Source organism: Neolamprologus brichardi, chromosome 20, assembly GCF_056152115.1.
Source record: "Neolamprologus brichardi isolate AB-2024 chromosome 20, ASM5615211v1, whole genome shotgun sequence".
Lineage (NCBI taxonomy): Eukaryota > Metazoa > Chordata > Actinopteri > Cichliformes > Cichlidae > Neolamprologus > Neolamprologus brichardi.
This window is the reverse complement of record NC_142123.1, coordinates 24,637,595-24,664,201: the sequence shown is the minus strand read 5'-3', so window position 1 is coordinate 24,664,201 and position 26,607 is coordinate 24,637,595. Positions and strand designations below refer to the sequence as shown.

General features: G+C 39.0%; 2 protein-coding genes across 2 annotated transcripts; one reads left to right on the top strand and one right to left on the bottom strand.

Moving 5' to 3' along the window:
• Positions 1-21,084, top strand: gls2a (glutaminase 2a (liver, mitochondrial)). The gene is made up of 18 exons (XM_006796517.3): positions 1-336; positions 1,866-1,953; positions 3,739-3,860; positions 7,421-7,550; positions 7,637-7,716; positions 7,859-8,022; positions 8,842-8,900; positions 10,680-10,712; positions 10,810-10,868; positions 10,953-11,019; positions 11,136-11,186; positions 13,007-13,183; positions 13,297-13,428; positions 13,602-13,700; positions 16,909-16,970; positions 17,476-17,552; positions 17,702-17,765; positions 17,861-21,084. Exons 1-18 carry the CDS (start codon positions 125-127, stop codon positions 18,015-18,017), a joined length of 1,833 nt encoding a protein of 610 aa, XP_006796580.2. The 5' UTR covers positions 1-124; the 3' UTR covers positions 18,018-21,084.
• Positions 21,085-21,087: 3 nt separating this feature from the next.
• On the bottom strand, positions 21,088-25,332 carry spryd4 (SPRY domain containing 4). Its single transcript, XM_006796518.3, has 2 exons — positions 25,161-25,332; positions 21,088-22,023 (listed from the first exon to the last, which is right to left on the bottom strand). The coding sequence occupies exons 1-2, from the start codon at positions 25,291-25,293 to the stop codon at positions 21,482-21,484; spliced, it is 675 nt and encodes a 224-aa protein (XP_006796581.1). The 5' UTR covers positions 25,294-25,332; the 3' UTR covers positions 21,088-21,481.
• Positions 25,333-26,607: the final 1,275 nt, after the last annotated feature.

Here is a 26,607-nt window from a genome sequence, read left to right as displayed (position 1 = left end):
CAGCTGCTGCTATTAAAGCTCCGAGGACCAGGGAGCGCAGGTCACAGATATCTCTCAAGATCAGCTACTGGAGGAAAGAAAAAAACTACTTTGAATTATTAAACGCTGAGCCCTACTTATCACAATGCATTGCCTGAAAAGTCTGAGGACAGCTAACCCGGGAATCCTGCAGCTATTTAAAAATGCAGGGATCTCTGCTAGAGTTGGAGCTGACAGCATGGTTTTGTCCAGGACTCAGCAACCTGTTCTTCTCCCCTGCTGGGCAGCAGCATCACCCCACACCCACAGAGCCTATTATCACCAGCAGGGCCCTGATGTGGACCAAGGACACACCAAGTAGGTCACAGAAGACTGTCATCATTAATTAGCCAAAAAAATCATTCAGTACTTTTATTTTTACTACAGTACTCTCACAATAAGAGTAATAATTCTACTAGCATTAGCTGCTTAAGTTCCCCTCATTATTCAAGCTTGTAGTAACAGGTGGCCACACTAACTAAGTAAGTAAAATTTGTCAGAAAAGTTTCTTATTTTGTGGTAAATGGTCTTACCTTTTATGTAAAGCTGGGAAGATTCACCAATGAAAGCAAACTTTGACAAAACAGTTGTAATACTAACAATACGGCAGTGTGCCAGGTCAAGAAACAATATAACAGCTGCTTCCCACAAAACTACACTAAAGGCTATTTTGAAACTTTTGTCGGTGTGGTTACATAAGGAGGCTTTAATGCAGGCTAACCGAGACTGGGGTTCCTATTTGACATGACCCGTGTCAAAATTATACATTTTAAACAATAAAAGCTAAACTGAAATGAGCAAACCCAATACATTTAAAAAAAAAAAATGTAAAAAAAAATACATATAAAGCTAGGCTACTATAACACATATTGTGTTTAATTAGCAGGCCATCACTCCTTTATTGGCAAAGGAGTACTGCCTGGTCCCCTTTTCCCTCTTTATGCTGTTCACATTTTCACTGTTTCAAATTTTTAAATATGTTGACTTGATGCTTTTCACTTACCTTCAGTGATTTAAGTAAGGAATGTATAGCGAGTAACTAAATATCTCTAATTTGGGCTGCTGGTCAAACAAAACAAGAATCTCTGTGTCTCTGTGTATACAAAAAAGTAATTTGTAGATTTGGTAAGTATTTGCTAGTGATAAAAGTTACTCAATTGAGAAATATGGCATAATTGAGGCAGTGAATTCATATTATTTGATATAACAGCATTTTTTATTTAATTGGCACCAAATTACTTGCCAGACTTAAAGCAGTTAATTTCCTTCTTTATTCTGCTAATTACCTAAACACAGACACATTAAAAGTGCAGTGATTAACACTATATAAAAGTGCATATTCTGTAAATCTCAAGTGATCATTATTATGTATATAATTACAGCAGGAAAGATGCGAAAATTGCTGTAAAAAGGAGAGTGACACCATTATCAATCTTAAAATGACTATGGTGCTGTTACTTTGGGGTCTTTGGAAACTGATCCAATCACCCTTGCTAACTCTATAACACTTCATGACAAGCAGGTTAATTGTTTTGCCCTTCTTATTTCATTAAAATTGATAAGTTCAATTATATTTTAAAATAGCTGTCTGCATATTAATTGTATGCAACACTCCAAAATCTACACTGTATATTTTATGTCGATTTTTTTAAAAAAATATACATGTAGTTAAGCCTTCTCTAAAACAAAGTTTATGTTAGGATCAAAGTAGATCACTGGAAAAATGCCAGTATTTACACTAGCTTTATGTTGACATAAACTTTGACTCATTGCTCAAGTTCTGACATTGAAGCTTGTCCATATTTAAACATCAAAACCTATTGCGTGTGTGTTTTTTGTTTTTATAGAAACAGGTTGATGTCCAGCATGGAGGACCTGCTTTTCTACACCATCACTGATGGCAAAGAGACGATCCCTCTCTCCCAGTTCATCTCTGTACGTCAGCAGCACATTTACACTTCCTCTGTCACACTGAGCACTGTTTTGGCTTTTCATGGGCCATGTGAACATACACAAACACACTCGACTACACCGTTGACTTTAATCAAATCACCCTTGGCAGTGGCAGGAATCCAGAGCATCTCCACCTGACTGAGGAGTCCGGTTTTAAAAGTGTCTAGGGACTTTCTTATGCAATAGGACTATATATAGTAGCTGTGGCACTAAGGACCAAAGTAATTAGAATCAGAGAGCAATATTAATTGTTAACATTAATTTTTAATTATTATTTTGCCTTTAATTACAACAGGACTTTACAGTTGAGATGTTGTACTGGTAGATTTAATAATATTAGTAGATTAAAGGAATTTAATTTAGGAACCAGCATCTACTATTTCCTTACTTAATCTTAGGAGCATTATGAGGTTCCTGTCAGATACATGAGGTCCCACTGAGCTCACACATTCAAAAAAGTCATGCTTCTATGAACAGATATGAACCTTTTCATATCTTAAAAGTCTCACAAGAGCTTAGGTTACTGAGAAGTAGAACATAGACTTAGAACATAGAACATAAACTCTTTTTCTATTTTCCCCTGTGATAGGACATGTTATACAGACAGCTGGTGACTGTGGTGTCTATGACGACTCAGTCTTTTTAAAACGGAACGCACATTAAGAAGGAGAGACGTGTGTCAACACAGGTGACAGCACAAATGACTTGGTGTGTTTGTAGAGGTTACTGGAGCGGAGATGGAACGGGAAAGTGGTACTCGGTGTCCCTGCAATGGAAATAACAACTGCAGAACACATTGACCCTCAGGGTGTCATAAAACACTGGAAACCTAAAGCAGGTGATCTAAAAAAGGCAGAGTCAGGACTTTGAGTGTAGTCAAATAGTTACATTTGCTTAGAAAGGTTTCTAAGTGAGTAAAGTGACCCAGAAGTATATGCATGGCAGCCATAATTAGAGATGTTTGAAATTTCTAAATACTAAAAAAGCTACTTTGGTTCTTCCTTTACTTCCTTCTTTAGCAAAGGATACACTGGGCCATCATTTGTGAATGAAAAGGAGATAATTGTGTGTGATGATGAACAGCTTGTAAAAATTATAAGTGTGTTTTCCACTGACCCAATTTTTTCTTCTTCTTCTTTTTTTTAATTTTCAACAAGCTGTTAAATGTACAACTGAACGTCATGTTGCTGTTAAAAAAAACAATCTGCTTCATTTAAAAGCTGTTGCCTTTCGCTAACATATATTTATAAAAACTCTTTATATCAAAAATCAAAAAGTGTTTAGGGTTTGCTGCGTTTCAGTTTAAATGAGTTCTGTCTGTTGTGCTCACAAACCCAACCCTCAAACAGTCAACTGAAGGGCTCGACTCTAAAATAGACTCAGGAACACTACAACAGTCTAATTTCAGCACTTCCTGCAAGAGCATGTTTGGAGCCACGTGCTTGCTTACAGAATCACTTACCAGTCAAAAGGTGTCTCACTGGTCAGGAGGGTTGTACACATGGTGTCCCCAAAATAGACCCACATGGTACATACAGTGGCTGTCACTGTGACTTGCGAGAGGGATTCCAGTGATCTGGTCTATGCCTGTATTTCCGCCTCTCTCCCTTGTGGCAACGCCTGAAGCTTTGCTGCTCTTTCATTGTACATGTCCTTGACACATGTTTAATATTCTTACATAAAAAGCTTTTTCAGTGTGTGAAAGAGTATGTCAGTAGGTCACTCCCTTCTTTTCTCCCTTGTGCTTCTTATTTCCCTTCTCTGCAGGCTTTAAGAAAAACAGGCTTGTTAACATCTGACCCTCGGCTACGCAATTGTGTCCATCAGATGCGAAAATCCACCCGTGACTCCACTGGGATAGTCATGATGGATAAGAAACTTTTCAGAAGGTGAAAAACATTGTGTATGGTGATGTAATAATAATGGTTTGCATTTATATAGTGCTTTTTGAGACCCTTGAAGCACTTTACAATTCCACTATTCATTCACTCACTGGTGGCAAGCTACAGTTGTAGCCACAGCTGCCCTGGGGCAGACTGACCGAAGCGAGGCTGCCATCGGCCCCTCTGGCCGTCACCAGTAGGCGGTAGGTGAAGTGTCTTGCCCAAGGACACAACGACCGAGACTGTCCAAGCTGGGGCTCGAACTGCAAACCTTCTGATTACAAGATGAGCTGCCAACTCTTGCGCAACGATCGCCAAACTGATTTCGTTTGGGGACACAGTTGCTCAATACTTGAAAACTAGTCAGAAGACCTTGAGTGAAATATATTTAATTATAATCTTTCAAATAAAGATTGAGTAAATGGGAGGAAATGATGAAGGTTGGTTGAGTTTTCACATGAGTGTTTGTTAGTAATTTGTGATCAGTGCTATTTGAGTCCAAGGGCTTGACAGAGACGGGCGTTTTATGGCCGACAGCTGCAGCTAACAAAATTCACATGCATGCATGCCAGCCAAAGCAGTGGAGTGTGCTGGAAGACAGGGGGTCTCTGGGGCTGTTAATGAAAGGGCATCATTCTGGTTTGGCTCCAGACTGAGGCAATTACATTAGCAGGCCCAACAGATCCATAAGTGCTATGCAGGCTGCTGACCAGACATATCATTTCATAGCAGACTTGTGTAATTCACTCGCTCTCTTCCTTTGGAAGAAGGAACAGCACAGGGTCAAATAGTCTGACTATCTCTGTTAAAATTAATTGGTCATTTCCGATTTTCTGTGCTTGTTTTCTAAAATTTGTGAGGTCATCTGTTCCTGAAGAACACTCAAGAGCATACTATAAATATGCTACTAGAAACAGAGAGAGCTAGCTTTTATTTTTTTAAAGAGATGACCCGTATGAATAATGGAAGCTCTCTCCACTCTCTTTTCCTGGTGTCCCAAACCTCACGTTAGCATCTTGGATTAGTGAGGCCTCTGGGCCCAGATATTTTAGTTCAGAGCTGTGACAGAATGTGCATACCTTTCCTTGAGAGCATACTGCATTGCTGAGCAGTTAACACACACAGCAATGGAAGTCTATAATAACTACTGGATGAGTTGGTATGGGCAGGTTTGTTTACTCTTTTAGCTAAATGTCAGTTGGCCTGAAACAGGTTACTTTGAAGCCTGCGTGTTGAAGATTTCAATTATTGATTGATGTTTTAGTTATATAAACAATTTTTCAGGCACCACCTTTCTCAATAACTTCAGAATTTTCCACTTGAATCAAAGAAGCTAAAGAAAATGTCTGGACTCCTCTTCTTTGAAAAAAGCCAAAGATTAATCTTGTAAAGCAAAGTGTATCATATTTTGAGTTTTTGAGACTTTTACATCATCAATGAGTTTTCCTTTTCTGCAATAAAACAAAATTGCAAAAAAAAGCAAAACGTAACAAATATTATACTCATTTGATGAATTCAAATATATGCAAATTAATGTTATTTAATGTTCAATAAATGTTTTATTTCATTGTTCAGGTTTTTAAGGGTCTAAGCTTGGACGCTCATATTACAGAGGCGTGTTTTGAGTAATTCTCAAAAACGGTTATGTAGTAATACAATTAGAGCTACATGTAACTCAGAGTAAACTACTTAATATAACTTTTAGCTTATCACAAAGGTGCAATCAGCCATTCTGATGTATAAGCCATTCAGTTTATACAGTACTGTGCAAAAGTCTTGAGTCAGTCCAATCGTTAACCTTTTTCAGAGGAATTGTTTCTTTGCCATTTGACTTATGAATCATGCAAGGCTCAAGTAATGAACTAGTGCTGAATCTACACATAACAACCCATAATAAATAAAGATTTTACTGTTACTAGCAGCAAAAGCTAATCGTTTCTTCGTATTTCTTTAGATTAATCCTTGAAAAATGCTAATGATAACAGTTTGATTGGCCTAAGATAGTGTCTTTGCACCAACAAGGTGATTCCCAAAGACTTTTTGTAGAAAATGTAAGCATGTACAGTGCATAGTGTGCTCAGCTTCATAACAACATACACCGTCAGTGCAGTAAAAGCATACCTGGATATAAAACACAATAAAACGCTATTAGTCACAGGTTGGCCAGACAAATGTTGAACAGACCTCAACGTCAGTGAAGCAGTGTTGGATCGTCTTGACAGAACAGAACAAAAGGCTGCCAAAATTCAAATAAGAGCTTTGAATGTCCTTCAAGAAGACTGGACAACTATTTCTGAAGACTACTTAAAGAAGTTAAAGCAAAAGCTTGCCTCAGAGAGTTCAGGCTATGTTAAAGAATAGACCGATAGCTACTTTATTGATCCTTACAAGGGAAGTTGTTGTCTTACAGTAACAGGTTAAGAATGAAAAATAGTACAGTCTACAATTTGCCTTGCTGACATTGAAAAGGAGGGGATTTCTTCCAGACCTCTCCACAAAGTTCCTCACCAGCTTCCTGCACTCCAACTACTGCTTAATACACGCAAGGTGCTGATCTCAAATATTGGCTTTCAAGCTTATTTAGAATTGCAGAAACTGTTTTTTGCCTTACATGCTGTACCTTGATTTGTTTGAGTTTCAGTAAAATCCTGCACATAGTTTTCCCTTTTTTTCCTTTCTTTTTTTTTTTTAAGCAAAATGCCAAGACATGAGTGAAAGCTCAATACCTTTGCACAGTATTATAAGGCTCCATTAGAGGACCTGCTAGCTGTACAGCTCTTTGTTTGATTAATCGTCCTGGGAGTCACTCTGAGACAATATCCTAGACCAAGACCGCAGTCATCAAAAACCTCACAAAGCTCCACCTCTCCACCAAATTTCATTAAATTTAACTTAGTACTTTAATCACGTAGCTCTGTCTCGACTTGGCTTAGCGAAGTACCCAAGAGGCACTGTAATTGTTAATTGTTTGTGATTGGTGTTTGCTGTTCAGCGTTTTCTGTTGTCTTATGTGTGAAGCTGAGGTGTAGTTGCTTGCCTATCTCACATCACAAAGAATACGTCTGATATTAATTATCCAAGTAAGCCAATATTTCCCACAATTTCTGCTGTAACTTAACACAGCAGAGGCAAAGGGATTTTATTTGTTTATGAAAACATCTCAGTCTCCATTACACTTTATTACATTTATAAAAGTCCTGTTTTATCACACAGGTGTGAATAATAAAATTTATTAAATCCATTTGTCTGGTTCAGTTGTGGGAATTGTACATGCTGCATTTCTGTCACATTGACATGGCTCCCTGGCACAGAACCATCTTTGCATTAATATATATAATGTCTTTTAAACTGTAAAGGGTCATAATGTCTGCCATGAAAACACTGATCAGTACCTGGATTTACTCACTGAACGGCTTTTATTTGGCTCCTCCTATTGAAGGGTGGTTTTATGGAGAGTGTTTTTGCTACAAAGTAGCTTCAGTGACAGTTAGGAATATAAAAATTTACTAATTAAAGCATGCTTTTTAAGGGTTTCTTGACCTTATTGTAATTGTGTCCTTTCGTAGGTATGTGGGCAACAACATCATGCTACTGACTAAGGCTTTCAGAAAAAAATTTATCATCCCAGACTTTGAAAAGTTTGTCCACCAAATTGATACGATGTACGACTGTGCGCATCGACAGGAGGGAGGACAGGTAAGCGCCAGACCAACACGCGTATTGATTTTAGCGTGTGCGTCATCATTTTTTAGCTCACTCACATGTTTCTTGTCTTTATGCAGGTGGCTGACTACATTCCACAGCTGGCTAAGTTCAGCCCTGACCTGTGGGGTGTATCTCTGTGCACAATCGACGGACAGAGGTGCAGTATCAGTTCCACTTGTTCTACGTCTTTCCATTCTCTAAACCTCCACCGTGTGTACTGCCTCACTAACACGCCTCCATTTTTATTTTATTTTTTATTTTATTTTATTTTTTCTCCATTACATCCTCATGTCATGCAGACACTCTGTGGGTGACACCAAGGTTCCCTTCTGTCTGCAGTCATGTGTGAAGCCTCTGGAATACGCCATCGCTTTACACGAGTTTGGCAGTGAGCACGTTCATCAGTTTGTGGGCAAAGAGCCAAGTGGTCTCAAGTTCAACAAACTGTCACTAAATGAGGAAGGCAAGTAATTTGCGTAAAGAACCCCATTTATGCTCCCTGCGGTAATAACATATGAGTCAGAGTTTACAAAAACATCTGTCCCTCCATTTTTCAAATGTCCAGACACTACTGCACATATTGTTCTGTCCGACCCAGCGATCAGCACGTGCGTGGTCTCTGTGAGGACATTATGTGGTGGATGAACAACATTACTACGCAATTTCAGAACTGAAAACAAACAGTTATCTGTGTATTTAGCTGCAGTTAGAGGGTTTGATGGTTATTCCCACCTATTTCCAGTTAAGAACCACAGTTAACCTAATGTCCCAACAGAGTACCCAGAGACAACCCACACAGGCTGTGTATTATTTTGTTTTTATTTTGCTTATTATCTTTTTTTTCCATCACATTAAAGGAATGCCAAAAACATCCTGGAAATATTCTCTGAATGCAGAGAATATTTGCATTTTTAATGTTTCCATGTAATATTATAAATGAACATTTTCAAAGCATTATATTTATTATGTATATTGCAGTCAGAAATGCATTAAACTTCTATCCTAGAAATATTCCTTGAACATCCAATCAGAAACATCATTAGAGCTTGTAGGTATAACATTTACAAATGTTGTATGAAATTTTCCTGCCAGCTGGGTTACAATTAAAGTACCTGCTCATCTCTAAAGCAAATTGGATTTTACTGCATGTCTTCAGTTCATTAGCTGTTGCTGCATCCTAAGCCCCCAAGATGAAATTTATTCTCCAGTCTCAGCAGTCTCAGTTTATTATTCTTGTGGTTAGGGGCAAATCAGTGATAACTTGCTCTCATCTCTTGTGCAGATAAACCACACAACCCCATGGTGAATGCTGGAGCTATTGTCATCAGTTCTTTAATTAAGGTGAAATCTAAGCCCTGAATACATTGATGTGATAATAGATGCTTACTGAATGCACATGTCTGTGTTTAAGAATATGCACATAAAATAACTTTACGTAGTTGTCGGTCATTAAATGAGGTTGTTGGGGAAATCCAGGAGTCTTTCAGGAGACAGCTGGACATGACCAAAAATAGGCTTTCCATTTTTAAACCCAGTCCTTATTAAATGTTTTCCCTTGAATTAGTACAGTGCAGCATAGTGTTCTGTAGCCTCTCCAGAGATTCACATTTCAAAGGGGTAATCAGTTGTTTAAAAGTCTGTACAAAGCAGGAGCGAAATAGGTTTTGCAAAATATGTTTTCTATCATCTAAGGTTTCATTTCGGTTTTAGCTGCCGGCTCAACACGAGCTTGAAGTTGCCAAAAAAATAACTCTCTTTCAAAAAATGTACAAACTCTCTTTTTATTCCTGTAGCCAGTGCATGAGTAGGGACAAGCCCTGTATGGTTTGCAATCTTATAAAAATTGCAGTCATTATGAAACCTGATTGTGCCACAGTTTGCAATCTGTGTGTGACCTAAGCAAACAAATCCCTTTAGTGGTACTTTGCACGGTAGAATATTCAATATAAAGACAATTGTGAGCTAAATGTTGTGAGCTAGTTTAGAAAATTGCTTTTTCATGGGTATGAAGCGCTAAAGAAATACACAGCTGAAAGCCACAGATTGCTGGTTTCTTAAGGGTCAAACTATTGGTGCTGTAATGTTATTTACAATGCAAAGTTCTAGAAAGCAACACTTAGTTGCTTAGTTTACTGAACAAACTCCCTCCTGATGGATAACGTCAGCAACAGCCATGACATCCTTATCTATTGGCTGAGATTATATCCCCCCATAGTGACTTATCTGTGATCTTTGCCTTTACTCCAAAACATACAGTCATATCTGGTCGTGGAGGCTTGGCTTGTGTTGGTTTTTGAAGTCTGGCAGCTGACTCTTATATGTGGCCCAAGTGCAGCTGCAAGGGAGGGGAATCGGTCTGGGGCTGACAACAGGGCGTGTGCATGCTTGTGGCCAATTATGGCCCCCAGAACTGAAGGTGTGTTAGCCAGCCTCACAGCTCCATGAGTTTAGAGGGGGCAATACTTGTGTCAACATAGTTTATTCAGTGTATTTGCATATAGTTTATATTTACACTGAGGAGATTATATACTTAAAAAGCATTTATTTTAGACACAGAAAAGGAAATTAAAGGCTAAAAGTACAAAGTATATAGAAGATGCAATATTTGTGCACATTTGTGAGTGCATAAATATTGCAAAGGTTTACATATCAAAGTTTAACATATCAAACATTTGTATGTTTTGGTCAAAAAGTAGTTTTCACACCAGAGATGAATTCCCTTGAGAGACATAAAGCCTACTCTTTTAGTGGTCATGAGATTTAGTCCTCAGGTCTTTCCTTGAACTCAGTGATGTCTGCTATCATCCTTAACCTTTTGAGATAAGGCCATTAAATATGAATGTAGCCCCATCCCCTTTTGGTGCCTCTACAACACGGTAATGATCATCTGCTGGTCCATGAAATTCAAGCACAACCATAAGCAGCCCTCACGCCACAGCGAGCACATTGCCACGTGGGCTGACACGCTCAAACACACCATGTGCACGTCAGATATTGACACACACCCAAGATTAAAAGTATGCTTCAGTGTCAAAGCACTCAAACACTGCCATCTGTAGGGACTTACTGACTCTATTGAGCTGGCAACAGAAAGTTATTTTCCCTCTTCTCTTCTTACAGCCTCATTCAAATAAGGCTGAGAGGTTTGACTATGTAAGTAAATGTTTTATTTTTAGAAATTTTTATATCTAGTCCCTTTTTGGTATTTGTTCTTCCTGCTCAATGGTCTCTAAAAGTGATGTTACTGCAGGTGATGGAGTTCTTGAAAAGCATGACTGGTACAGAGTATGTGGGCTTCAGCAATGCAACGTGAGTGGCCTGCTGCAAGAAATGTAAAAACTATTGTCATTTTGTGCCCTGAATGATGGTTTTCATATTGCTGTGTGCCTGCAGTTTCCAGTCAGAGAGGGAGACTGGTGACAGGAATTTTGCCATTGGGTATTACCTCAAAGAGAAAAAGGTGCGTTTATTATTTTTGGTGTTTTGCATACAATATTAAGTACTTCGGGGGTTATTGAATTGAGGTTTTAAATTTAATTGAATAGTATATGCTGACTCTAATCTTATTCCTTGCAGTGCTTTCCTGAAAATGCAGATATGATTGCAGCTCTTGACTTTTACTTTCAGGTGAGATTGTCCTTTAAAGTTGTTGGAATCAATATTTTAGCATGTGTATGCTAGCAGAGCGGCTCCCTGTCAGTTGGTCCGACAGTTTGATCCAGATTAAACACAACTGGATGGCAGCACCAGTCATGATGTCCACATAATGAATCTTTTTACCCCTTGTTCAAGTTTCCAATTGTCCAATAATTTATGACACTTTGCAAGTATTTAAATAAGTATCACTCCCACTAACCTCAGCTTTAATATTAATGTTTAGCTAAGTAAGCAGTGTAATTAGAAACCTCATGATTATTATAGGTCGATAATTTGCTGGACAATGAAACTTCTTTTTCTTGGGCAAATCTACACTCTGCTACAGTTCACTGCCTCTGTTCATCACATCACAGTGAATTTTAAATCAAACAATCAATATGTGATTGAAGTACATACTTCCAGCTTTACTTCAAGGGGTTTTACAACAATTTTCCGTTAACTGTTAAGGTACTACAGACATTTATATCAAAGCATGCTCTGTAGCGTTGAGATGATTGACTTGGCTACTGAAGATTATCCCATTTCTTTACGTTAAGAAACGTTTTGCTTGATTATGTAGCATTTTTGGGGGTCATTATTGATTTGCTCTATGTAGTGTTGTCCTGCTGTTTTGCAGCATTTGGCTGAATCAGAGCATAGCCCTCTACGCTTTTGCAGAATTTTGCAGGCTTGAGTGTTTTGGGGTTTGTTTGTTTTTTGGCAAAGTTTAGCCTTCCTGTTCTTGAGTGTCTCTTGGTTATAGACCTTGATTATGATATTCCTACCTCCTGTAAAATGTTTTTCTCCTGGTTAGATATTGTTAAGCTGCTTTTCTATAATTCGGTTAGTTGTCAATGTCATGCTTTGCCTCTTTGAAGCATGAAATGGGCATGCATGCAGAAGTTGCATTACCAGCAGGGGCAGATAATATATTTAAAGCCAAGAAGTCTGTAGTGAACAAAAAACCTATGAAGTACATTTCAGGGTCCGTAATTGTCAGAAACGATTAAGCTAGTTCCTTCTTTCTTCCTTCCTTCTGTCAGATTTTTTTATTTGGCCACTTCTAAAGTTTTTGCCATCTCTGTGATAGGTTTTTTGTTTTTTCAGCCAAATGATGGCCTCCCTCACTTGACAAGTCTGCAGCTCTCATATTTAAAATAACAGTAAAAAGCCATGAAATACCCATTCAACACTTTTCTCAAACTTTTCATTTGTCCTGAAATAACAGGGAAACATACCTCACCCGACCCTGAAACTTGTCAGTGAATTCTTCAATTGCTTTTAAGCTATTGAAAATCAGAGCCTATGTATAAAAAAAAAAATTGTATATACTAAAGAGTTATTGCAAGATTCTTGTAAAAAGCCTTGAATTAAAGCTGAAGTTTGGTTTAAAATCCACTGTGGTGGTACACAGAGGCAAAACTACAGAAAATTGCGTTTTTGACCAACAAATGTTGGTAGATTGGTTATAATAAGATCAAATTTTAATGTGCACCATGAAAAGTCAATCATGGCGACCAGAATTAACACCTGAAATTTACATGATTTAATTGATCTTTTTCTGTTATAGTTTACGGACTCATCTCTTAGCAGTCTTTACACACAATCTTTTCTGCATCAAGAAACTGACATAGTTGGCGACCAGCTGATCAAGAAAGTGAATGATTAAACACTAAAACTACTATAGAGCAAAATATTTCCCTCACAAGTATCCACGTTGCAAAAAAAATCTGTAATGTCAGAATAATACAGTAAGAACAATATAGTCCAATTCTGTGAGTTTTTAATCTTTTTTTTTTCTTAAACTCCAGCTGTGCTCCATAGAGGTAACCTGCGAGTCAGGAAGCGTCATGGCTGCCACGCTGGCAAATGGGGGTATTTGTCCAATCACAGGCGACCGTGTGCTGAGTGCCGAGGCAGTGCGCAACACCCTAAGTCTCATGCATTCGTGCGGCATGTATGACTTTTCTGGACAGTTTGCCTTCCATGTGAGTCCCTGTACTGGAGGAAAATAGTTGTTTGTTTTTTTTAAACCATAGAGTACTAATCATGAGATGTTTGCATCGAGATTTCAGATGTTTTGTTGGTTGTCCTTGTCTAGGTGGGCTTGCCAGCTAAATCTGGCGTTTCAGGTGCTGTACTGCTGGTGGTCCCCAATGTCATGGGTATAATGTGTTGGTCCCCACCATTAGATCGTCTTGGAAACAGTGTTCGTGGCATTCACTTCTGTCAGGTATGCTTCTTAAACATAATGACAATTTTTATTAAGTCTTAAATATTTACATTTTGTAACAGAAGCTAAATGTTCATGTCTTTTGTGTTTTTATGATAAAAAGTTAAAGATCAAATACACCACATGTTATGTATGTCATATTAATTTATGTCTTTTATTTGTTGATTCATCAGGATCTCGTGTCTTATTTTAACTTCCACAATTACGACAACCTGAGGCATTTCACTAAGAAACACGACCCGAGGAGACGATTAGATGACGATGATGATCCAGTGAGTTTAGTGCAACAAGTGTAGCCAGTGCTTTCTTTTCAGGTGACTGACTAACTAAGGGCGTTCTCACACTGATAATTTGCTTCCTCTGGTCTGGAGTAAGTGGACGAGTTTGTAAACGTTCCCATTTGGTTACTTCACAAAACTCACAGCGAACAAGCCAAATATGGACTTTCAGTCCTCTTATATTAGCCTAATGTATCTGTGGAAGGCGCAACAAAAGTAAATACAGGAAAGAGCTGACAAAAGTGGTTATCTGACCAAATATAAATAAAGCATCACACATCATCACACATTTGGAAGCAGTCAGTCGCCAACTTCTTAGTTGTTTTGGTCTGCACCATGTTCACATCTGCACAAACAAACCGCAGCGAAGAGAGAGAGAGGGAGAGAGAGAGAGAACCAGAGTTCAATGTAAGCAGTCTAAACAGCAGAGGGCAAGGCTAGTTTATTTATATAGCACAATTCAACAACAAGGTGATTCAAAGTGCTTTACAGAGACATTAAAAAACAAAAACAATAAAAAGCATGATTTAAAATTGATTTAAAAAACAGTAGATAAAATCAGAACAGTAGATAAAATCAGTAGTTAAAATATAAGTTTTGAAATTTAAGCTTAAAAGTGTGGATTTGGTGCTTTATTCAAATGCAGCTGAGAACAGGTGAGTCTTCAACCTGGATTTAAATAAACTGAGCATTTCAGTTGATCTGAGGCTTTCTGGGAGTTTGTTCCAGATATATGGAGCATAAAAGCTGAATGCAGCTTCTGTGTCTGGTTCTGACTCTGGGAACTGATAAAAAAACGGATCCAGATGACCTGAGGGATCGGGAAGGTTCATACTGGGTCAGGAGGTCACTGATGTATTTTGGTCCTAAACCATTCAGAGCTTTATAGACCAGCATCAGAACTTTAAAGTCTATCCTCTGACGGACAGGCAGCCAGTGTAAAGACCTCAGAGCTAGACTGATGTGGTCCACTTTTTTGGTCTTAGTGAGGACTCGAGCAGCAGAGTTCTGAATGAGCTGTAGATGTCTGACTGATTTTTTTAGGTAGACCTGTAAAGATGCTGTTACAGTAATCAAGTCTACTAAAGATTAATGCATGGACTAGTTTTTCCAGGTCCTGTTGACACATCAGATCTTTTATCCTTGATATATTCTTGAGGTGATAGTAAGCTGATTTTGTTATTGTCTTAATATGTTTTTCTAAGTTTAGGTCTGCATCCATCACTACACCCAAATTTCTCACCTGGTTTGTGGTTTTTAGGTGTATAGATTGAAGTTCTCTGGTGACCTGTAATCGTTTTTCTTTGGCACCAAAGATTATTACTTCAGTTTTGTTTTTATTTAGCTGGAGAAAATTGTGGCACAACCAGTCATTAATTTCCTCAATGCATTTACCAAGAGCCTGTACAGGGCCTCGGTCTCCTGGTGGCATTGTGATATATATTTGTGTGTCATCTGCATAGCTATGATAGTTTATTTTGTTGTTCTTTATAATCTGTGCCAGTGGGAGCATGTAAATGTTAAACAGAAGGGGTCCCAAGATGGAACCTTGGGGAACTCCACATGTGATACTTGTCTGCACAGATGTGAAGTTACCTATTGATACAAAGTATTTCCTGTTTTCTAGGTATGTTTTGAACCAGTTTAGTACAGTTCCTGAAAGACCTGCCCAGTTCTCCAGTCGTTTGAGTAATATGTTGTGGACAACTATCAAATGCTACACTGAGATCCAGCAAAACTAAGACTGACATTTTTCCACTGTCTGTATTCAGACATATGTCATTAAACACTTTGGTCAGAGCAGTTTCAGTGCTGTGGTTCTGTCTAAAACCTGACTGGAAGGCATCATAGCAGTTATTCAGGTCTGACTCCAAAGTCTTTGAGACCTTTTTGAAAAAACTTGTTGGCAGGACATCTAAACAGCAAGAGGAGGAGTTCAGTTGACCTAAGATGTCCTCCAGGTCTTTGCTGTTTGATGGTGTTTAAACAGTTTTTCAGTGGACACAGTACATATCCTGAATCTGCTGTTGATGTACCAATTGCTTGTCTAATCTTTTGGATTTTGTCTGTGAAGAATTTGGCGAAGTCATTGCAGGCCATGGTTGAATGAAGTTTAGCTGCCACTGACACAGGAGGGTTTGTTAGCCTGTCAACTGTAGAAAATAAGACCCGAGCATTATGACTGTTTTTGGTGATGATGTCAGAGAAGTAGGAAAACACCCTGAATTACTAACAATATACTGGAGCCCTGTTATGCTCATTATCAAGGTTCATATTTTGTAACCTTGGTCTCAAATAGAGTCCAAGGTTACAAGGATAAGGACAAATAGTCCTTATTTATCCACTCCATTAAACAAACAGATTTATCTCTCTTACCCGTCTCTTTAAACAAGCTTTCTTCTGATTGGCTGCTCTCAAAAACAGAAGGTTTGGACAGCAGGATCTCTGATTGTTTAAAGCAGGAGTGGGCAACTCCAGGCCTCGAGTGCCGGTGTCCTGGAGGTTTTAGATGTGTCCATGATCCATCACAGCTGATTTAAAGGGCTAAATGACTCCTCAGCATTTCTTGAAGTTCTCCAGAGGCCTGGTAATGAACTAATCATTTGATTCAGGTGTGTTAACCCAGGGTGTGATCTAAAACCTGCAGGACACCGGCACTCGAGGCCTGGAGTTGCCTACCCCTGGTTTAAAGGTTTGATTGTTTAAAGGTGTTTAGAATGTACTTGTTTAACACTGTTAAAGCTGTGAGGTTTCCAACTACAACTCACTGCATGAAATACTAATTTGTGTAAACACTTTATACCACACATAGGATGTGGTATTTGCGTAATCACACTCTTTCTGTATCGCTTCGCATCACCTACAATGGACCGGTTTAAGTATTTAGCTGCCAGAGTTTTTCTCCTGTCTCCATTATTGTTGCAACCTTGTACACTTTTGATGAGTTGCATGATCTTGACTGTGACTGACTGTAACTGTTCTCAACCATCTGTGTTTGAGATGACATAATTAAGGGCTCCCTTTCTTTGAGCCTAAAGGAGACAAAATGCATCTGAAACTAAGATTCTAGAGCAATCTGAAGGCTGAGCTTTAACATTATACAGACTGCCTTAATATGCAATACTTTGGCCATGTTTAGTATAAGCATCCAAAACAAAGCAGATACGACCACTCTCACAGTGTTTGTTGTTCGATCCATTAGAACAAGTCAGTGGTCAACCTGATGTTCGCAGCATACAATGGTGACGTCTCTGCTCTAAGAAGGTAAGTAAAACCTGGATATAATCGTTTTTTAGTTTTTACCAGAAACACATACACAACACAAACTGTTGTATGATGCATTCTTACATGAGCAGATTTTTAGGGTCTCAATGCAAATGCATTTTCCTTTATAATGTGGCACCATAAAAAGGAAACAACAGTGTCACATTGTTACAACAAAGAAATAATCACTTTTTGTGCTAAGTTTGCTTGTTGTCATACTAAATAAATACATTTTAACATACTGAATGTTAACAGTCTTTATGTCCAGCTAGCTTGTCTGCTGGCTTTAACAGACCTTTATGAGGCGGTATCAGTCTTCTTACCTAATTCTCCATAAAGAAAGGGAAAAAACATTAAAGAGCATGTTAGCTGCCATATAAATGTGATTTCATCATGTAACTGTTTCTCACATACCATGGTTTCTGACAGTTGTCCTTCACTGGAGTTACAATAACCTTTTCGTGTGCGTCTTATCTCCCATCCCGTGTCCTTGTTATCCCCCCAGGTTTGCCCTTTCGGCTGTGAACATGGAGCAGAGGGACTACGACTCTCGCACAGTGCTCCACGTCGCTGCTGCAGAAGGTGACACTTTACATTATTATTTCTTTCATTGTTGGAAAATCCTGGCTTCAACATTCAAAGAAGTCTAAATTGACTACAGCATGTTTGGTCTTCTGTTCTTTGGGCTCTGACGTTGGGCTTGCTGCATTTTTTTTTTCCTCTCTTTTCAGGTCAAGTGGAAGCTATAATCTTTCTAACCGAGATATGTAAAGTGAATCCTCACATGAAGGACAGGTAGGAATTTAAATTGTCCTCTCCTTCATTTGAAAGCGATAACACTAACTTTAAAAAAACATTCATGTCCATTTTTGTGCTCTGTTACCTGTTAGATGGGGGAATACACCTCTAGATGACGCCATGCAGTTTGGCCATGGAGTTGTTGTTTCGCTCCTGCAAGAGTACCAGCGTGTGTACGATGACATCAACTCACTGAGCAACACAGATGAGCAGAAAGCTGCATTTGATACGCTGAAGAGCATTGTTTAAATGTACTAGGGATCATGAGAGCTTGCAATGAAAATTAGTCTTTTTTTTATTATGTAGCTGAGAGGAATGAAAAAGAAGTGAGACTGAGAGCAGTGATGAATGAATTAGTTCAACTTAAATGTGGTAGAAATGTTACGTGAGCATCATCTCATAGACTGTGAAAAGCTGTATCTCTTTGCAGACAGAAGGTTTGTATCAGACAAGCACTATACAAACAAGCAATGTCAGGCTTGTGTGGAGAAAAATTACATTAATTTATTTTGTGATTTGGACTGCGTTGAAACTTTAATGCTTTTTTTATGCTCAGCTTCCAATAGATAAATGAGATGTAAATATCTAAAGCGCTTATTTATTTTTAACACGGTGAGATGTTGTATCATCTGCCTTATTAGTGAATAATTTAATCATAATAATAGGTTTATGCTTCTACTGAAATGACTGTAAATATGCCTAAAGCTGCTCTAATAATTATTCTACCTTGACAGGATATGATTCATAGTCATGGCAAAAAGAAGGGACATCCTCTTTCAATTATAAGATTTGAATATCTTGTAGATCATTTCTGGAGTAGGACCACACCTCTATACACACCCCCTTCTAGTTCTGTCTTTATATGACCCCTACACTAAACTACACTACCTAAACTGTTCTTGATTTTGTCTCCCAGCTTTCCTCTCTTTTTCAGTTCATGCCTTCCTCATTTTTACCTTGGCATCTGCCCTGCTGCCAGTCCCATCTGAGGCCTTACCCAAACCACAGTCTCAATTCATATTCACACCATCTGCCATCATCTACTCGAAATGCTGTAAAACCTAAATGTGATGTAGTTTCAGCTAGTGAAAGGACGTTATAAAAAAACTAAACAAAAAACCCAAAAGCTGTGTGTGGAAAAACTAAGTAGAGCCTCTCTGCATCCATAGGAATTAAGGGGGTAAATAGCAGCCAAGTGCTGCTAAGTGCACTTAATTAACTGATGATCAGCAAGTTTGACCACCTTTGTAAAAGCAGATGTTTACACAGTTTGCAGGTCTGAAGCATTCAGGTGTGTTAACACAGTGCCAAGACTCTACAGGCCTCAGTTAGTACAATTAGAAAATGACAGAAAATGTCTTGGAAAGGTTTCTAGGAGAAAGCCTCTTCTCCCTAAAAATACCTTGTCAGCACAACTTCAGTTTGCAAAATTTAATCTGAACAACCCACAAATGTCCTTTGAGCACAAGAGTAAAATGGAGATATTCGGTCTATAAGCAAAGAGCTGTGTTTGGCAAAAAACTAAACACAGCATACCAACACAAACCTCACACTAGCGTTTAAGCTGGATAATGTAGGGGTGATGATTTGTTAGTTTTGTAGTCAGAGGATCTGGGCATCCTGCAGTCATTGAGTCGACCATAAACTCCTCTGTATACCAAAGTGTTCCGATTCAAGTGTAAGGCCGTCAGTCTGACTGCTAAATGTCAGCTCACAAAACTGAAACAGAAAAGAATGATGTTACAATGATCCAAAGTCCACAACTTAACACTGGTGTTCCAGCAGTTTCCAGTTCATGGCAGACTTGAATCTTGGTGGTTCCTGCATTCTTCCTGATCATCCTAACTAATTTCTATTTATTTAAATGTGACAGTTTGGTTCTTCTTCCTGACGTGACACGTGATGTGACACATCCAAATAACCTGTACTTGTGTACAGTTTGAACTTATGATCTTAGAAACTGCAGTTGTTTAGAAATGGCTCCAAGATACCTTCCCAGTTTCTGTAAATCTGTATTTCTCCTCCTTACATCTTCACTGGGCTCTTTGGACTTTACCATTGTTCTGAGTATTGGTCAGTTCAATAAGTGCTGTCAAATAGACTGTATATCAATGCCCAATCATGATCACTAAGGAGAAGTTAATAGGCCTTATCAGGTCAAGACACTGTAGTACATTAAGCAGCATATTTGACCCTGTGTGGATTAGAAATAATCCAAAATAACTTCAACTCATGAATCCAGTTTTTGGATTTTAAAGTCATTAAAGATTTGTGCTGTATAATCATTCCACCCTGAAAAAGAACAGTTGGAAGAAATCATTCATGCTCACAATGAGTGTTATGTAAACATCTGACCATAACTGTTCAAAAAAACCTTACAACTGACAGGGGCTGTAATTTCTTTTTACCATGACTGTTGTTAATGAACTGAAACACTAAAAGGACCGTTTCAGTCAGTTTCATATCAGACTCCTGTATGTCCAAATTAGCCTTTTTAGGAAACATGAGTAACCCATTTTTCCCCCTATTTTCCTGTGTACATGATCATGCAGTAATTTCTGATCATCTTTGTGCAGTTGTCTTGATTTCTTTCTCAGCCACAAGATGTTCAGAAAAGGTTTTGACATGCCACACTGTTCAAGTTTCTCCTGAAGTACGTCAAGCGGATTGTCCACGTTTCTCAAAACCAGGATGTTGATTATATGTGAAACATATAAAACGGGTATTAATGCCCATGAGAAACACTCTTCTTTGTCAAGGCTTCAGTTTACTCTGCTGTGATGTGATTTGGTTTTTCTTTTTTGCAGTTCGAAAAACACTTATTGGATATTCTTGTCAAACAAATATCTGAATGTGTCGGGTGCTGGGAACAGTGTACATTTGGGCTGACACAATATGTGAATGTGAATATAAGCTGTGCACATAAATGAACGCAAACTTGCGTTTTATCAGTATGCAGACCTGTGACGATTTCACTGCGCTTCATTTGCAACATGAACTGTTTTCACACACATGAAGTCTGGAAAATGTTGGGATGATGTCCAGTTTCCTTTCTCAAATGCAGCATTCAACAGGAGAAAGTTCATGTCCTGACAGTTCTCACTTCTGGAAATATTCTAGTTCAAGTGAGGCTGCTTCCTGCACAGTCTCCTCATTCTAAAGAGGGATTGAATGACGAGCGTGACTGTGTTGTTGCTGAAATGTTCATGTGTGAAAACGGCTTTACCTGCAATGAAAAAGCAGTTTCCTGATTTGTATTAAAGCCTTAGGGTCACTGTAAATGACAAACTGTTGTAAATAAAAGAAGGTAGAGGCAGCATCAGTGAAGTTATTTTATTAAATTTGAGTGTGAACATTAGCTTGAAAAATGCTTTGTGGTGACTTAAGTTTGCAAAGGTGGGTAATGCAGCACATTCAATGTAAAAAAAAATAAACAAAAACAACTTGGCAGCTGATGTTCCTCTCAGAGGTAGCACATGAGGTACACTTATAATTGCCTGAGGCTTGATGACATACAGAGTACTGGATGGTTAGAAAACATCTGGACCACACACACACACACACACACAAATGTAATTAAGGTAGACATGATGCATAAAGATATTGCTTTCTTTTCTCCACTTATTAAAGATACTGTTCTCATAAGTACTGCCATGGTAACAAGCCTAGCCTGCTACTTTTCCCGACCTTTACAACGATCACGCCATCCAGCTTCACATCAGGCCTTCGGGCTCCTCCAGACCCGAGTGTGTGAGCAGCTCCCCATCCCAAAGTCCAAACGCTGGGCACAGAGGGGCCTTGAACTGACCCCTAACAGTGTGAATGATCCTGGGCTGCTCCACGTCAACCAGCCCCAGGAAACCCCCTTCATAGTCAAGAAGGATCCCAACACGGTCCGGCTTGCCCACCAGTGTCACGGGAACTATCTTATTGCTGGTCATGGCAAACCACTTCCGCTGAGCATAACCAAACACCCAGGAGGAGCTGTTGGTGCCCACGCAGTCGTCTCTGGACATCGCCGCCTCGGCCACGCCCAGACGAAATTCTTGAGACTTTTTCACCGTCACCTCCCAGTAGTGTCGTCCGCTGCTGATCTTCTTGTCGCCGAACACGACAGCCCAGTCCCGGAAACGCTCGGGGTCATCTTGGACCTGGCTGGGGTCAAGGCCCATCATGCGATAGATGACGCCTGTGTCTTTCTTGAAGAGGTCCAGACTGCTGTGGGCTGTTCGCTCGTCGAGCCTGAACTGCAGACCTAGAGATAAAGACACAACAGGAATGTATCTTTACATGACTCAAGTTTGATATCAGTTTAGTGGAAGAAAAAAATCTCTCTTCCATCTGTGATTTGCCTGCCTGTGAAAAAAGAAAGCAAAAGAGCATGGGCTACAAGAAAAGTTCAAACTAAGCAAGAGAGACTTGTATCCTTTAAAAAGTTGACCTTCTTCTCCTTTCATTCATATCAATAAAGAAACCTGGACGCTTTGCATACCAGCTTTTCTAATACTGTTGAATTCGATTCTCAGAAGATGCTGTGATCCGGGCTATTAGTTATCACTTTATTGTGGTTACACTGAGATTTGAAGGGGGGGGGGGGGGGGGGGGCGCAGATGTGCAAGCAGTCCCAACTCATAAATAATATTTAAATCAATTCTGGGACACTGATAGCGCAGGCCAACAGTATTTGAATACTAACACGCACACTCCACTGAGAAGTGATTAAATAAGTTGACAGCTTTAAAAATATATGGCCTCAGTTACTAGGTGCTGTTCGTCTCTTTTGCAAATGCATGTGAATCATTGAAGGCAGGCCAGTTCAGTACCCGGGATCTTCTATCATAAAGCAATGCTGTTTTAATAGATGCAGAATGTGGCTTAACATTATCTTGCTGAAATATACGAGAGCCTTCTAAGAAGAGACGTCACCGGATTGGAACATACTTGGCTCTAAAAACCTGTATATACCTATGGTGGCATTCCAGCTGTGCAAGTTGTCAGATCCATATACACTTAAAGCAGCTTAATACCATCGGAGTTGCAGGCATTTGAACTGAGCATTGATGAAAAGTCAGACGGTCCCTCTTCTCCTCAGATCAAAGGATGTTGTGTCCATGTTTTCCAAAACGAACTTCAAATTTCAATTCAGGTGATCACAGAACAGTTTACGGAGCCCCGCAGGGGACATGGGAGAAAAAAAAATTAAGACGGACTTTTGCGAGATCTCGCAAAACAAACTCGGGATCTTGCAAAAGTTTTGCGAGATCTCGCAAAAGTTGAATTCCAACAATGCAACAAGCACAACAGCACAACAGCTACTTAGTTGTAATATTACTCTTTCTGGGTCACAAAATACACTTTTAAGATATTTTGAGGCGTGAATGTAGTTGTGTAAATGTCAGATATCTGCTCGGTTTACAAGACATCACATATTTACAAAAGTGCTCCGACGTTTTTCGGAGATGCATGAAACTTTTGCGAGATCCCGAGTTTGTTTTGCGAGATCTCGCAAAAGTCCGTCTTAATATTCTTTTCTCCCATGTCCCCTGCGGGGCTCTGTAGTTTTCCACTTTGACTCAGTCCATTTTAAAGTAGCTTTCAGAGAAAACATCAGCATTCCTGGCGCACGTTCACATATAGCTTTTTCTTTACAGACCTCTAACCTGAATTTGTGATGGCACAGTAAACTGTGTTCACAGTGATTTTCATGCCTGTTTTTGTTTTTTGTTTTTTTGGCTGCCTTAGAGCCTGAAGATCACAGGCACCCAATACAGAATTTGAGCTTTGTCCCTTGCACACAAAGATTTCACCAGTTTCTTTAAATCTTTTGATATTATACACTGTAGATGATGAGATATTCAAAGTCTTTGCAATTTTATGTCGAATAACATTATCCTGAATTGTTCCACAACGTGTAGATTAATTTGTTTTGCAGACTGGTGAACCTCTACACATTTTTACTCCTGAGAAACTCTGCCCTCTCCAAGATGCCCTTAATGAACACTTACTTTCCTAGTCTTTTCTTATGTGTTCACCTACTCACCCACTGAGCCAAAGTGGCACCCCTTGTGCCAACTTTTTTGAGATACGTTGCTACATTTGCTGCTGGGCATCCTCTGCACACGGCCATAAACAACCAGAAGAGTCTGTTCAGTGACAGGTTGCTTCTCCCAAAGACAAGAACCAACAGACTTAAAAACTCCTTTGTCCCACACACCATCAAACTTTTTAACTCCTCTCTGGAGGGGAGAGGGAGGGGAAACAGGAGGACAAAGGAGGGGGGAACAACTAAGCGGTAGTGCCTCTCCACTTCACTGTGCAATTACCTTTTGTGCAATACTTTTTGTTAATAATCAGCGGTGCAATAGACTCCATACTTGAAATGTGCAATTCACTTGTATTTTTATTTTTATTTCTATTTATTCTATTTATCCCCTTTGTATATTTTATCTATATATGTCTTTGTATTTATATATGTGTGTATATATATATATATATATAATATTCTTAACTCTGTAACTTCTGTCGGTGCTGTGCTTTTTGGAAAACAAATTTCCCAGAGGAACCCACCCGAGGGATTAATAAAGTTTTGTTTTGTTTTTTTTTTATCTATCTACATTTGATATGTTTTCTCTTTTCTATTAGGAATAAAATACAGGTTTATGAGATTTGCAAATCATGCATTCTGCTTTTAGACAGCTTCTAAACTTGCCAACAATTATCAAATTATCAGTGCATTACTTGGCAACTCAAAATGTTAAAAACCCTGATTTTTCTCCCAGGTTTAAGCCCATTGGTCTGTTGTACATTACTGTACAATGACTAAACTGACTACAGTAGATCTTAGTATGCAACAGGTGCTCAAGTGTTTTCTGAATGCAATATGAACATTAGAAAAGTAACAAAACTGCTCATTTAAAAGTACATTTACTAAGAAAAACAGGAGCAGCAGCACATTAACACTACACACATTTGAAGGCAGGAGCTTAATGCACCTATTTTCGGACAGTACTTGTTTCGCTGCTTTTTATTTCAGTTTAAACTTCTATTACTTCAACACCGTGCACACATACTATAGTCTATGTTTATGAAAATTTTAGTACCAATGGGCGTGAATTTCAGGGTACAAAGACAGCTACGGCTCCGTGTGAAAACATCAGTCAGGCGTATCCGCACAGCTTTCTTTGTTTTTTGTTTTTGCTTTAAATATGAATTTATTCGGATTTTATGACCACTTACAGCCCTTACTACTGCAGAAAGGGTAGGCCATGACGGAGAATCCAACCACACTAACAAACATAAGCCGTTAGCCGTCAGGTTACGCTTTTTGAGACACTGACCTCTGAGGGGGCGGGCTCAAAAGCTAACCTTTCTTTAACCACTACATTAACTCACTGCTGGCCGTGGATGTGGAGATGAAGCAGGTCCTCGCTGGCAGGTTGACAGCCCGCCTGTGTCCGGCTGACAGGGAGGAAACAGTGCGTCCTGCCAGGCGACAGACACGAGCCGCACTCACGGGTATTGCCATATTTTCGCTGCGGCTGCTGCTGTTCACGTTTTAGCTCCTTTTGCTCATCAAATGTAGCAGCTGCGCGCTCTGCCGCCCCCTGCAGGCCTGGAGAGTAGCACCGACACCCGCGTGGCCAAAACAAACATTGATCAGTACCAGGGACAGCAGCCTGCCTATTATCAGTGTTCATCAATTATCCTTATATAATTGATGCATTATATATTATTTATTATATCCATAATAAATAATACATACAGTAATATAAACATCATGCAATAAAGCATTTAACAGAAGGGAGCAACACTTTTGGAATATTTTAGTAATATTAGATTCACAACAATACATTTTCAATATTAATTATTAGTTTAACCTTTAAACAGCCTAGTAGGTAATTTATGGCCCTAGCTGTATTTTTCTATGTGCAGTTGTGATATTTTTAAGAGCAAACATGTTTTCTTCCATGCATTTTTCAATCTACTTTTACAGGATTTAGCCCACTGCGTGGCATGGATAATACATGTATGTATTTCAGTATTACTGAATTATTATTAGTATTATTGAATGTGCGCATGAATGGTTGTTGGCTCAGCAACAGCCTAGCTGGGACAGGATACAGCCTTTGCAACGACATGGATGGATGGACGGGTGTTTCTATATACCGACCACAAAGTCTATTAAACCTGACACGACTTCAGTGAAGAGCTAGTACAAAATACATTTTATGCAAACAGTATTACAATACAGCACACAAATTGACACATAGGGACAGTGCGCATCTGATTGTTGGGGTTTCTCTGTATTATTGTAGGGTCTTTACCTTACAATATTAAGTGCCATGAGGCAAATTTGGTTGTGATTTGGTGCTATATAAATGCAACTGAATTTAATTGAATTGCACTAAAAGAGAGGTGAAGCCAGGGTGGAGCAGGTAGAGATGTGTGTCGGGGGTGATTTGTGACAGAAGGATAGCAACAAGAGGAAAAGGGAAGGTTTACAAGATGGTAGTGAGACCTGCTAGGAATTATGTTGTGGAGACAGTGTCACTAATAAAAAGACAGGAGGTGGATACAGCATAAATAATATGACATTGTATTGTGAAATATAACGTCTCTCAAATGCCAACTTCAGTTTCTGGTGGCAGCTGAATTTGTTTAAAGAATAGTAAATGGAGGAAAAATATCCTCTGTACAACATCAGCTTCAAACCAGGCAGTGAATCAGTACATGAAATATTCAGATCCTTTATGTAAGTAAAAAGACCACTACAAGAGTGTAAACTATGCTACTCAAAAAAATAAAATAAAAATAAGGCAACATTTGACCATCACAGTGT

Bases quoted from the DNA above. Each gene is read 5' to 3' on its own strand.
- gls2a (XM_006796517.3), top strand. From the start codon at position 125: ATGCATTGCCTGAAAAGTCTGAGGACAGCTAACCCGGGAATCCTGCAG. The intron at 337-1,865 runs GTAGGTCACAGA...TTGTTTTTATAG, and splicing joins GTGGACCAAGGACACACCAA to AAACAGGTTGATGTCCAGCA. The intron at 11,187-13,006 runs GTGAGATTGTCC...CTTAAACTCCAG, and splicing joins CTCTTGACTTTTACTTTCAG to CTGTGCTCCATAGAGGTAAC.
- spryd4 (XM_006796518.3), bottom strand. From the start codon at position 25,293: ATGGCAATACCCGTGAGTGCGGCTCGTGTCTGTCGCCTGGCAGGACGC. The intron at 22,024-25,160 runs GTGAGTTAATGT...CTTTATCTCTAG, and splicing joins CTCCACATCCACGGCCAGCA to GTCTGCAGTTCAGGCTCGAC.